The 14,057-nt window shown below is 42.2% G+C and overlaps 1 protein-coding gene across 4 annotated transcripts in view; it reads right to left on the minus strand.

Moving 5' to 3' along the window:
- The window catches only part of AFF1 (ALF transcription elongation factor 1), a 117,515-nt gene extending 104,937 nt beyond the window's left edge, over positions 1-12,578 (minus strand). For all 4 annotated transcript variants that reach the window (XM_085306281.1, XM_085306280.1, XM_085306278.1 and 1 more), the window contains exon 1: positions 12,526-12,578. In XM_085306281.1, the coding sequence (XP_085162407.1) occupies positions 12,526-12,560 (35 nt within the window). In that variant the 5' untranslated portion in view covers positions 12,561-12,578. The remainder of the gene's footprint in view (positions 1-12,525) is intronic.
- Between the last annotated feature and the right edge of the window lie 1,479 nt (positions 12,579-14,057).

Raw genomic sequence — 14,057 nt, forward strand, 5'->3', positions numbered from 1 at the left:
GGAGGGACGCGCGCAGAGCCGAGCCGAGCCGAGCCGAGCCGCTCGCAGGCGGTGCGCCCCGGCCGCGTGGGCGAGTCCTCACGCACGCGTAAAGCCCGCACGCAAGTACGCGCATCCCGTCTGCAAACACAGATGGAAACCTGCCTACACTGCCTCGCTTGCAAGTGCCCGCACGTAAGAAAGGAGGCTAAGAAACTTCGATAAATAAGTAAATAAAAGCAGCCGGGTCCTAGAGCCGCCCAGGGCTTCCGAGCTCGCTTTGCTGCTCCCTGCAGCAGCTCCTGCCCTTCGCCCTGGGCGCTCCTGACGCGAGGGTAAAGCCGGCTACTCCTACCGCTCTCTTCAGCCAGCATCTGCTCGAGATCCTTCCAGCCTCTCCTGGCGTGCTAGTGCATAGGTTTGATTCCTGTCAGCACTGCAAAGTTACCTTCTTCATACTGACTATACACACACACACACACACACACACACACTATCACACACACACAGTCAGAGTACTCAGCAGCTGCTGGAAGAAGCGAGTCTATGTTGTTTCCCTGGGAATCAATAAATTAGGACAATCACCAAAAAATGACCATTGTGTAAAACTTCCACAAACAAGTGGGTTTAAAATATTATAGGTAAACTRTATCAGGAAACACTACTGTCAGGCAACTATTGCAGTTTCTATTCCACTCCTTTCATTCTGCTTACAACTTTCTCAAAACAGAGGTTTTTTTCCATTCCTCATCTCTGCCCAAAAATGAGAGCTCATACCTAGGAAACCCGAACAAATGCCTCTTACTATAAAGCAAGCAGATAGTATCGGTATTGTATCATATGAGCATGGACCCAACTGCTCGCAAGTGACTGAGGATCTGAGGTGTCAGCTTGACAACACTATTGCAGAATATCTATTATGATCTTGCTGGAAAAAATACCCTGTGGAATTGCTGCAAGCTGTAAATGGAGGCAAACCCATTATCATTTCTGAACACACGTACAGTTTCACGACAATTTACAAACAAACCCACTGGAGCTGCAGGGCAGGCAACAAGAAAAGATGGACATGCACGGGGCAGGCACCCATCATTGGGAACAGTAACTGTAACGAGTCACAAACAAGAACCATGTAAAAAAGCACCCAAGCTCTTTTGGGAGCAAAGCATACATTTCACACTTAGCCAAATGCTCACTAAACATGCATTTTTAAATTCAAAACTAAGCTCACAAAGGTTGCTGTTTAGTAGAAGTTGCATATGCAAATAACATACTAACTTCAGAAGGCAGTGAGAGATGACTACAACCTATGGCTCTGTGGTACGGAGGTAACAAGATTAACATGGAATTCTCATGTGACACTTTAATGCCATCTCCAGAGAGATCAGTATCATTCCCATCAGCTCATGGATGAGGCATACAAGAGCGGAGACATGACTTGCCCAGCCTCACCCAGCAGGCCAGCAGCAAAGCCAAGAAGAGATTACCAGCATCCTGAATTGCAGGGGAGACTGACAGCTTCAAAAGAAGCAAACTAACCCCCAGTGTTACAGTCACTAAGGCTGGTAGCTAATACTTGATGCAGCGATGGCATTTTTAATTTCAAAGTATGGTGGAAATAAAGAGCTTCTCCAAGTGGAAAGCATAGCATCTCTCTTCCCTGCAAGCCTAACTCAGCCTCTTAACTCCAATTAAATTGATACCCTTGATCATTTACAGATGCATTTTTTTTTTGTCAGGTTTGTATGCATTTTGCACATAATATGCCCATGTTGTTAAAAGGAACACGTTGTCTTTTTTTCCCTTGGCTTTATTTGAAGGATGGGTCGACTCATCTTAAGTCCAGGTTATGGAGTTTGCCCTTGCAAAAGCTCTCTGCTAGCTCCTCTAGCAGCACTCCCTGTCAGTTTTACCCCAGGCTGACGTAAGACCTTCATCCCCACTCCTGGCATGCAAACTGCTGTTTGCATGGCACAGCTCATTCAAGCTACCTGGAGGGGCATAATAAAGGTGATGAACACAGACTTCTGCAGCTAGTCATCCAGAAGATCACTCCATGACTCCTCCTTTCTCAGAGTATGTGATAAATGGCTTAAGACTGGAAACACAGCTGGAGTTACTAACACCAGGAGAACCTCTCAGAGGCCAGAAATCAGAGTGAAACATCTGCTATTCACTTTCCTGCGTGAATTCAAACTCTTCTGCAAGGTACTGCAGAAAAACAAGCTGGATGATTCCTGGCTATGAGTCCTTGCTGTTGTCTTCACTGTGTCACAGTCTGGAGAGGGCTTTTGAGGTGTATTTACTGTGTTAAAGCTCAACTGACTGTCTAATCAAAGGAAGAAACCGCAGCACATGCAGACAAGACAACCCCAAAGAAATACACCCTACCTCCAAACCCATCGCTATCTGAAGGCCAAATTAACAGCAAAGAAAATGACCCTGACACAGGAACACTATGCAGGTACAAGATGAGCCCTTGGTGTTATGAAAATAGCTCAAGCAGGAGGATTTCACCAGCTCACATTTGGAAAAAAAAATTGCTATGGAGAGAGTGAGAGATCTATGGAGATCAGTGCTGGAGTTGGGTTCACAAATGGCCAAGTCTTCTCATTGCCTTCTTCCACCCATTCAAAAAAAATGGCTCAGACCCCAGATAGGTACCTCAGTCCCTAGACTACTGCTGGTGTCTTTCCTGCTCAAGTGTTGCATTCTGCCAAGTAGCTAAATAGCAATAAAGGGAGGAAGAACAGCTGAGGGCAGCCAAGTTATCACTTGAAGCACAAGAAACTAAAGCTTAAACCCTACCAAGGCAGGGCAACAACTTCAAAATTTATCTCCTCTATCTTTGGCAAATACTTTGGGCCACTTAGCTGTAGCCTTCCTGAGACAACCATCCAATTCTTTGTATTTCAGAAGGTTTAATTGAAATAAAGCATAAATTTGACAACAGCTCTTCAACTTTTTTGTTTGTTTTTTATTTGTCAAAATAGAATCATAATGGGCATTAGAGATCTCATGAGGTCACTTAATCCAGCCTCCCTATTCAATGCCCAGCCAACTAGATCTACTTGTACCAAGCCCTGCCCAGGGAAGTATCTCCAAGTATGGAGATCCCCACAACCTGGGGATCTGGTCACCTGTTCCTAACATTTACCTGGAATTTCCTGTGTTGCAATTTGTGCCTGTTGCTACCCATCCTTTCATGGTTCATCTCTGAGAAGAGCCTGCTTCTGTCTTGTCTGTAACCTCCATCAGGTAGACAGAAGTAGGATCCCTCCTGGCCTTCTCTTCCCCAACTTGAAGGAAACCAGCTCCCTCAGCCTTCTCTCTACATCATGTACTCCAGCCCCTGGCCATCCTAGTGGTCCTGCTCTGGACTTGCTCTATATGTAAGGGTCTCTCTTGTACTGGGAAGCCCAAACTGGACCCAGTACTTCAAAGTGTGGCTTCACCCATGCCAAGAGGAGGAGAGGAATCCCTTCCATTGCCCTACCAGCAGCCCTCCTGCTAACGTAGCCCAGGCTACATTCGCTACAWGAGCACCCTACTGACTCCTGTTTGTCTTGGCCACCAGGACATTTGGCCTGCTTTACACACACAGCAAAGTCAGGATTCTGCTCGTGATCAGTGCCGCGTACGTTACTGAAAAATTAGACTAAATGCAGCTTTCAAAATGTCTTTTTCTCCTCAAAGCTTAATCATAAGCATTTAAATTACAACAAAAAAAAAAARAAAGAAAGAAAGAAAATTCCCACATCTTCTCTCAATCTTATCCATTGCTTCAAGGAACTTAATTCTTCTCCCTAAGAAAAGCTGTGGAAAACAAGAAAGCAGACAGCTCTGACAGCTTCAGAGAAGAGAATGTATTTAACTACTGCCACAAAGTTATTTCTAAATATAAACAAAAGCACTGATAATTAAACATACCATTATCAACACCAAAACTGCATATGCAACCCACATTACGGAGGGGCTTCCCAAACAAAAGGAAAGATGCTATATATCCTAGCAAGTTATAGATACAATTATCTTCTGCAAGTTCTGGCAAAGAGATTAGGGAAAGGGGGAAAGGAAGTGATTTACTTCTTTCAGAGTACCTATTTAAAGTAAAATAATTAACAGCTCATTTAGTTTTCTTCACATGCATCTTTCATGCAAGCAAGCACAGAATCCTCCTTTTTGAAGGAAGGAATATAGTGCAAAGAAAGGAAAAAGTTGTAATCTATGCCTCTACCTCAAAATTTCACCTTCCAGGTTTTGTTTCCTAGATGCACCCAGATGGTTACAGTGACTCTGAACACCAGTAAGCTATTGCTAACAAAAAAGCTCTGCCAAGCTGGTGAATTTAAGGTCCTTGCACCATGCCACTCTGGTATTTAGCAAAGAAATTAAAATATACTACTACACTAAACCAAACAATGATCACATCCTATGCTGTAAATACAGAATATCAACACAGTGAATTACACTTCTGGCTACCCCCCAGTTCTCAAATCTTGCTAAGACCTTTGGAATCTGCACCTCTCTGAGAACCTGCTAACAGGTGCTTTTTCATGGCTACTTTAACACACAAATTCACACTACTTTCCGAACATTACAAGAAGTTTTGCACTCGAAGTTGCTACATATTTGGAAAATAGCAAAATTTTGCCATTATATGGAATGGGTAAGTGTATTCAGAAAAGTTAGTCAAATTACTTCATGTCTACTGTAAGGAAAGCTTGTGACAGAGATGACACTGAACGCTTCTCTCTCCAGGACTTACACTTCAACCAACTTTTCCCCCTCAGTGAAGGGAACACTAGCTACTTAAGCTCCTAAAATAGTTAAGGAAATATGAAGCCTTTGATCAAAAGCCAGATCATCTACTTGAATAAGAATGAATTAGGACCAGAGCCTGAAGTCTAGTATACGTTCCCAGATGTGACATAAGCTAGGCAACATTGCTTTTAAGAAGTTTGTGAAAGAAAAACCATCAAGTAACATCACCCATTTCCCTCCCGTGAAATCAATTTCGTGTTTTCTAAAACCAGCCCAGATGCTTCAGGCCAGTACAAAGAGAACCTAAGAGAGTGCTATGGGACATCTTCAGGCATTTGCCTGCACTTAACCAGGCTGAAACCTGCTTTGTTCAAGCAAACTGAAACTTGTATATGTATAAGCATATTTTTTCCTTGTCTCCAATACTAAACAAAGCTATCACCTGTACAGCCTGTACAGGTACTGCTCAGGAAAGTGTAAGAATTATGATCTGTCTTCTTCTAGCTGGTGGCAGGTTCCTTTGCTAGGTGTGGGTGCACGCAAACCTTTTAAGATCATGATATTTAAGAGACTATACAGTGAAATCAGTCACCTTACATGTACACATTTGATGTGTGCAGCAGTCTTGCATTTGCAGTGAGGTTTAAAAAATTTTCTCTTAACAGTTCACAACTTTCATATATTGCACTGCATACACAATCAAGTAGTAATGTGAGAAGCCAGAACTCTGAAACAGATATTGAATAGTTATTTTTTATTTGATAATTTCAAGGCCAGTAAGCCATAAAAGACTGTTACTTCACAACAAAGAAACCTCTAATATACCTATGCAAAATACATAGGTTTTTCTTCTGTTTTAAGAATGCCTATATCGTGGGGAGAAGTGGGTTCTCTAGGTCATATGAGCACTTTCACTGCTGGGAAGATTTGCAAAGTAGAAGCAAAGGTAAGAAAAGTTAAATAGAAATCATCTGCTTTCCTCATGCCTGCCCCTCCATGACTCTACATTCAGTCACTTCTGACCATGAAATGGATTCCCCCTCCCCTTAAAACCTATTGTTAAATTAATTACTGTTGTTTATTATAGTACAATAGACACTGTTCTTGTCCAGGGCAAAAAAGTCAAGGAAGAGATACACAAGTTACAGGCACAGCTGCTTTCCCTTTTAAGACCTTTTCAATTGTTTGCACAAGTTTTCTTAATCCAAATAGTTCAGACTCAAGTTTTCTACAGAGGGTATCAACCCAAAGATTAAATAAAGCCCATTTCAGCTCTTTCAGGCATAACAATGAGCGATGAAAAATTATATACACACACTTGCTATAATAGCTGATTTTTTTCCAGGGRAAAAAAAAAAAAAGAGATCAGAACAGTATGTTTTGTTTGCATCAAGAGGTTCTAGCAGGTTCTCCTCCCCCCGCCTTGAAAAGCACTTGTTCAAGTGTTTTGTGATTCCAGCATTGTGAAAAGGGATTGATGTTTAACAGGGTGTTGGCCTTTATGGCAAGGCCTTCCTTGTTGACCCAAGGTACATGGGGCTGTGCCAAGGCGAGGCACCCGCGCTGAAAGCCCAGAGGCTTTCGGGCAGAACAAGGACACGAGGAACGGGGCAGAAGGSGAGAACCTTCCAACGCACTGTAACCACTCAGCTTCGACACGCCTCTCGTCTCACCAACCCTCTGATGAAGGAAAAGAAAGGTCTGATTGCCTTCTACGCTGCCAGGCAAGAGCCGACTCCTGACAGTTTCTTCAAAGCACAAAGCAGAGATCTCTGCTGAGGCTCTGAAGAGGTAACAAACCTACAGATAAATCACAAAGATGACCATATAATACTGTAGCACAGCAATACCATTTGACTTCACATTTTTTTAACCCAACCTACACACCCCTTACACACACGCCATGACATTCCAGGTGACCCTGCTTGAGCAGAGCGATTGGACTAGATGATCTTCAGAGGTCCCTTCCAACCTCAGCCCTTCTGTGATTTGGTGAAAAGGAGGCTATTGTTTCTGCAATAAGCACTTAAATTTTAAGAAATATTAACATCACTGATGCCTAGGCAGTCATGATACAGTCTTTCAACACACAACCGTGAACCATTTGGATCCCACTGTCAGTTCTCAGGACAAACTTGCCCTGCAAATGAAGCACTGCTTGAACAAGAAAGGGAGCTAGTGTTCGTACAAGCTCTTTAGGCCTTGTTTCCTCTTCCTCCTCATTTTCCACAATTTCTGTTTCTTCTGATTCCCTCTCAAGACTGTTTTTCTGCTCCAAGAACTTTAGCCTCCCTTGCTCTGCATCCTGCTTCCTGAAACCTCTACCCCCCGGCTTTCAGTGCCTAGCTCTGCTGGGCTCCTTGCAGCAGTCACAGTGAGAAGGGTCCCAGACCCAGCCTTCTCAGAGCCCCTGCCTGTGCCACACAGCCTCAGTGCAATGGAAAGTGCCATCACATGGCTGATCCAAGGGACTCCTGCAGCAACAGTGCTACACTATGGACCTTGATATCTGGGGCTGTACCTGGCAGAAAGGCCGAATATTTCCTGGGCAACCTCCAAGCAACAAACTCAGCAGAGGTCATTACCTTCTACTCCTCATCTCTGAGTCTTGCTGAGAACTTCCAGCTTCTAGGATCCCTGCTGTATTTGTAGAATACCACTTGGTGGTGGTKGTGCTGGCAAGGAAATCAAGGGATGCTTAAGGCAAGCACTCTAGGAAAATCTGCTTTTGTCACTAAACTCTTACCTGAACCTTACTTAGAAGACATAAATCCATGTTTTACAGGACAATCCTTGAGCTATAAGGGTCTGATTTGCCAAAGTGCTGATCACTTTCACAGCTGCACCTAAAAATCCACAGGCCTTGAACATAATACATACTATACAGTGCTGGGTACTTTTAAAGAAAAACATTTACTTGTCCCTAATCAGGCACCTAAAACTAGTCCAGACTTTTGACCAATACTATCTCAACTCTATGCCTATAAAGTACAGCTACTCATCTCCCAAGAAGGAAACTGAGATCAAAGGTATCAAGTACCACTGAGGACAGATATTTTATGATCAGCACTGTAGGAAAGCATAGACAAAATTCTGTCCTCAGAGTTTGAAAATTGCACACTTACTGCAGTGGGAAGTCACATGCATAACAACTCAGTGGCTATAGAATATATTATGCCAGCTACAATTTCTATTCAATAAGAGAGAAACTTTTAAATCAAGATAAAAAGCCCACCCTACGTTCGTTCCTTCCTTCTTTACTTTTCAACAACAGGTTTATTCTCAGTAGTGCATATAATCCTCAAAACATGCTTAGAAGTATGCAAAGAATAGTACCACCCTGACAGCTGGGAAGACTACTACAGCTACCAACCGTCTTTACAGGTTAATATATATTTCTATAATGCTGGAATAATGGTATTCTTTACCTAATACTCTCCTCCCTTCCCCTGTGTCTTGCTGAATTTGGATGAAGTGTACGAATACCATCCTTTGAAAAGATTAACAGAGTTGCCACAATGTCACGCAACACAAATCCCTGAAACCAGCTTTCAAGTAAAATCAGGATTCAAATAAACTGAAACTTCAGGAGAAAAAAAATCACAGGTGAGGAATATCAAACTCTGACCAACTCCTGGAACAGAGGAAAAACTCTATTAGGAATCAAAGCAGGAAAGAACTAGAAGAGGTAGGACCCTAGAAAGACTTCCCATAATATTACTCCCATGGGAATAACACTGCTGAATTGTTCTACTTTGTTCTACTTTCTTGAATTTCTTTGGGAAAAAAGAAGGGCAAAGAGCACAGCATCATGAGTGAAAACCCAAGCATGCTGAATATGTGACAGAGATCTTTTAAAACAAAAGAAAACAAAACACGCTGTGTATCAAATCTTTAAGTTAAAGAAGGAAGTACCCAATGCAGATAATACACTAAACAACGTTATCTTAGTACTTTTAGATTTTTCCCAAAGAGCCCATTGATCACATCGAGGGCTTAGTGAGGGTCTTTCAAAGAGCCAAATAAATAATAATTCCTGAATTGTGCTGCCATCCACTTTCCATTTTATATGAAGCAGAGGTGCAGAGCATTGAACATCCAACCCAGACTGAAGGCTCAGAACTCCTATGCCACAGCAGTTTCACTTCAGAAAAACAAAACACAACCYATGCAAACAGCATTTGCTTCAACTTGGAAGCACACAAAAATTGTGTGGCCAAGCTGTAGACCCCTCCCTTATATCAGCTTTCAAGATTAGCAAACTGCAGCTTTTCCCACCTGTTTTTATTTACTGCTCAAGGATAAAGTTTTCCCCCTTTTCCAGTCCTTGTCTTTGAAAGAAATATTTCAAGTGAAGAAAATAAATCTCTATTAGGTAAACTGCAAACAAAAACAAATCAATAAAACAGGCTTTTCATACACTTCAGTTCACCAGAGGTTCAGAAATACACTCATGGGGTGGACTGGATTACCAAAGCAACCCTTCTTAAAAACTTTAGAGGAAAGGTCTCCTACAGGTGATCATAACTCAAACTATATTTAAATTATACATTAGAATTTTAATTTTAGAAGATTCATTCTTATCTACCTATGCACTGAAYGAGAACAGATTTCAGAGAAGGAGCCTTGTGATTAAACATTGCATAGAAACACAAATCCAACAGAACAGCAAATGAAGTTGTGCAGTCAGCCTAGATCCCTCATTTCCTAATTTTGAATTCCTAAACATGCCACACTACTGACTTTAGGCAGAAGCGGTAAAACACAGGATGAGGGTACATTATGTATATTTTATACACACAACACTATCCCCAACACCATCTACCTAACTGTATCTGCAGGTGTCGGCCAAAATGAAGACTAAAAATAATCCCCAAACCCCTTAGATTGCTTGCAATTGGTAGCTAGTTTGTGTTGCAATAATTCAATAAATCTATTTATTTGTTTAAAAGGGCAGACAACATCCCTCACTCAAAAAGTAGTAATCTGCTATTACACTATTAAAAATAATTATGACAATCTGTTAAATTTGCAGGGCAAATCCCAAAAGCTTACATTTTTGGGGAAAAAAAAGAGAAAAAAGAAAGCACAGAGGACAAATGAAGGAAAAACAGATACCAAGCTTTAATGAAAGATCATTAAGTCAAACACACAGGATGTTTGCTTTCCTTAAGTATCATATTTGCTGTAGATGAAATGATGAACTTGTTTATACCCATAAATGGGTCAAATTCATGCCCCTACCAACCATTTCAAAACATCTCATTAAACTGTACCACATGACTTTGTTTTTTAATACATATCCACACCCTTACTTTCAGTTCAAGAGTCACTGCTGTCTTTTAATTAAAATGTGCTCTACCAGCTCTGCTGACAAGAAATCCATCTTACCGCCACCATCCTTTATTGCCCCTGATGAGTCCTTTGCATCTGGAGGTTAAAAGGGTCAAACCGGTGTTGCGATCTCAGGCCTCTGAAGCAGCAGAGTGCAGCCTTTTCACTTGCAGAAGGATCTTCTGCAGCGGCTCAGAAGGCATCGGTGGTGCTCCCTAAAGGCTCCACTACCCCACACTCACAGAACAACTCCTAACCTCAGCCCAGCAAGTCTGCCCTGCTGTCAACACCCTTTTCCTTTGCACCTCCCTCACCATCTCTCCCAGAGACCAGAGCCCACCTACCTCCAGAGAGATTGAGCCTTAAAAGAGTTGCTAGTCTTCTGGCAGATCCAAACCCTTTGCAAATCTGTCTAGGGCTCATTATTCTCATGTCTTCCTCCACAGCTAGCTAAGGAACTAGCTGCACAACACATACAAACACTGCTACTGTAAAACACAAGTTATGAATGTAAAACATGGCATTTCATAGGATCCACACGTTTGGAAGATTGAGTAATCTTGTCCCCAAAGTTCTGTTGCCAAAGTACAGCCGGAAAGCAAGCAAAATACAGAAACCCGTACAATGCAGGCATACATGACAAACCAGTTTAACAAGGTAAATAAAGTTGCGTGCTGTGTACAACACCAAGAGTCTGGGGAAGGCTGAGGTAGCAAAATTCATTATTGACCTCCATTCAGCAATGCACTTCTCAGCAGGCTGGCTTTACTGCGCCGCCTTAAACTCAGCACCACATCTTTGCTGGGCAAACCATGAAAAGCACTCAGGCTAAACCACACTGCACAGCTACAGTGAGGCCACAGAACCAGCAAGGCAAAGGAAGGAAATTGAGAGCTGCACTGAAAGAAATAAGGGAAAACACAACCAAAGAGTCATTTTGACCTGAATTACAGAAGACTAAAATGGATGCAGCTGGTTGGGGGGGGGGGGGGGGGGGGAAACAAATGACACCCTACTCTACAGATATTAAGAATCAAATGCTTCTGAAAAAGGAGAGAAAAAAACACAATACATCACACTTCAATATTTAAATTAAAGGAAACAGATTAAGAAAAAAATCACCGTCTCTCGTGAACCAGACCGCACTGGATGCTGCACCCTACTAGCTTTTGGCAACTGTCAGCAGGAATTTCTATCATCTCCCTTGGCATTATTCACTTATCACTCCTAATGCCTTAAAATTTTCCATAACCAGTATGAACTTTCACAAACAGTTAAAATCAACACAGAGAAGTTYATAGTTCTTGTTGGCTTTGGCGCTGGAGCTGTCAGAAACCACACAGTGAAGAGTGTTAAATATCCTGATTTATATTCCAATTGAATCAAGATAACATCTATGTACAGAACACAATGTACCCTTCAGATTCACTACAGCTGTCAGATTCATTTTGCAGTGATATCCAATCCCTAGATGAGGCAGAGAGGTATGTAGGACAGCTAGCAAATAAATCCCCATGATTTTGGTTTGCTTCTCGATCAGGCTGCTCTACACTATATTCCAGCCAGAAACCAGCCAGAAAATGGATTTTTTCCAAAGAACAATTCCTTGTAGATATACTGTCAACTTAATAATAATGTTAAGATTAATTTATTTTAGAGGATGACAGCAGATGAAGGGCAGTAGTGTGGTTTGGATGCCTTTAGAAGATACAGGTTTAAGTCTCTGCCTACTCATTCCTTCCTSTTATGTAACTGTGCAGAGACGTCGTCCTTCTGGGCCTCAGGTTGGAAAGAACATTGACCTGGGCTGCGAGGATAAAGCATACCGGCAGCTGCAAAGTGCCAGATGAAAGAGTAACGAGAAACACAGAGAAATGACCAAAGGGAGGGGGGTATATATCAGTTTTGCAAATGAGACTGCTCCAAGGGAAAACTCATTTCCTGGACTTCTCATGATGCATACCTGCAAGACCCAGACCCCCGGTCCGCACGGCCTTTTTGAACTCAAGATGTGCTAGAGCACAGAAACAAAGTGCTTATTCTAACGACCGGGTTTGTCTCACGCAGATCACTGGGATGGCAACACTGCCCCCTGCTATAGCTAGGCTGTGGATGGAAAAGGTTGTGGAGCAACCAAGCAAGCCTGCTCACTAGTCAGAAGAGATCAAAATATAACGTACTACTGTAAGCCAGTTCGCCACCTTCATCTGATGCCTGCAGTTTCCACAGGACAAGGGGACATTTTCATCAGTGAGAGTCCCATCAAGACCCAGTGTAAACACTACTCATTTCACAACAGATTCAAGTTACAGAGGGCATCAATTCTTTTGTAAAAGGCAGCATATCAGATTTGAAACCCTCCCCCTACATTCAGTCATGATTCTTGAAACTGTCTAAGAATCCGTCATACAACCTGGCAAGCCAGCATTATATCAAATTAATTCCTACCCATTGGTGGTGCTCTGGTTGACTGTAGATGCCATTGCGATGTTTCCATTTAAGTCAGCTCATCTGGAAGAGAAAAAGATATTTAACATCTCCTTTGTGAAGAATGGCACGTTGTACTCAGCAGATGCCATCGAAGCTTTGCTTTAACATTCAGAGACCAACTCAGAAACATCCTTCCTCAGAGACTGAAGGCAGAGAGAAAATAGACAGTTAATAGGCAAACCTGAAACTTGCTGTTTCCAAAGCAAGCAAATCATTATAGTATAGTCATGTCTAAAATGTTTGCTACCATGAACAGAAAATGAAATCTAAATGTTTATTTCCTGTGTGTGCATTTTGCACACAATTTTGGATGCTACATCTGTAATCTCCATTTTAAACTGACTTTCCAAAACCACTTCACACTCCAATGTTAAAACACAATATTCACCTCCTACATGCTCTCATAGATATTTTCAAAGTTTTGAGAATCCCTCAAATCTTTCCAGCAGTCCAAATCATCTTTCAATTATTTTCATGATAATTGTATAAAATACCATGCAACAAAAGGGTTAGAGGTAACTTAAAATATAGATGGCTTAGCAGTAATCACTGGAATTACTGCTGTTCACTAGATTGACAGCTTCTTTCATAACCCCCAATACATAGGCTGAGGCACAACCTCCATATCAAAACCAAAACAAAACAACTTACAATTTAAGAGACTGAGTTCTGTAAAAGCTTATAAGCTTAGGAACTGGTCCTGTAAATACTCCTGCTGTTTTCAGGGGGATCTCTTAGAGCAAGAGACACAACAAACTAATGAATGTTTGCAGAAATTGGCTTTGATGTATAGGAGCAACAAAACACGCTTAGTAATTGTCTGTGTGGAACAGCRAGGCAGCGGGAGCAGGCACGTGACAAGGGCTTACACGGACAGGTCTTTCAAAGGATTAGCCTCTACCTAGGCAGCATCTGTCAGCGTCTGTGCCTGTGCCGAGCTTTCAGCATTCGAACGAGGGAGCTGAACAGTAGCTGGCTGAGGACCTGATAGAAGCAGACAGCCCCAGGCAATTTTTTTGAGAAACACACCAAGTACAGAGCCTGCAGTGCCTCAGTGGCCATCACTCTAGTGCTCCTAAACAAGTGATTGATAAATGCAGGTAAGAACCAGAGAGCTCCAAGACATCCATTTTCCCCTCGCCCCATCAGTGATGCTGCCTGTCACAGATGGGCTCTTAGAGAACGACAAACTCGGCCAAGTGTGTGACAATCCAGACGGCTGCTACAGGCTCCCACGATACTCTGCTCAGGTTAAGAATGACTATGCCAGTAGAGCACTCCCTTCAGACAATCAAATATCCTTCTGATGAATGGAAGTGTCTGGGCAGGAAGGAGAGAAATGGGAAGGAAAAAATATAGATTAAAAATACAGAATTAAAGACAATACTAGAAAAAAAATTCAAAGCAGCAGTGGCGAGGAAGTTAAAAAAAAAAAAAGGGGGGGGGGGGGGGGGAGGATGTTACAGCAACTCCTAGAAGACAAGAAAGCC

This window comes from Rhea americana, unplaced genomic scaffold (assembly GCF_003343005.1).
Source record: "Rhea americana isolate MKP2758 unplaced genomic scaffold, rheAme1 scaffold_237, whole genome shotgun sequence".
Lineage (NCBI taxonomy): Eukaryota > Metazoa > Chordata > Aves > Rheiformes > Rheidae > Rhea > Rhea americana.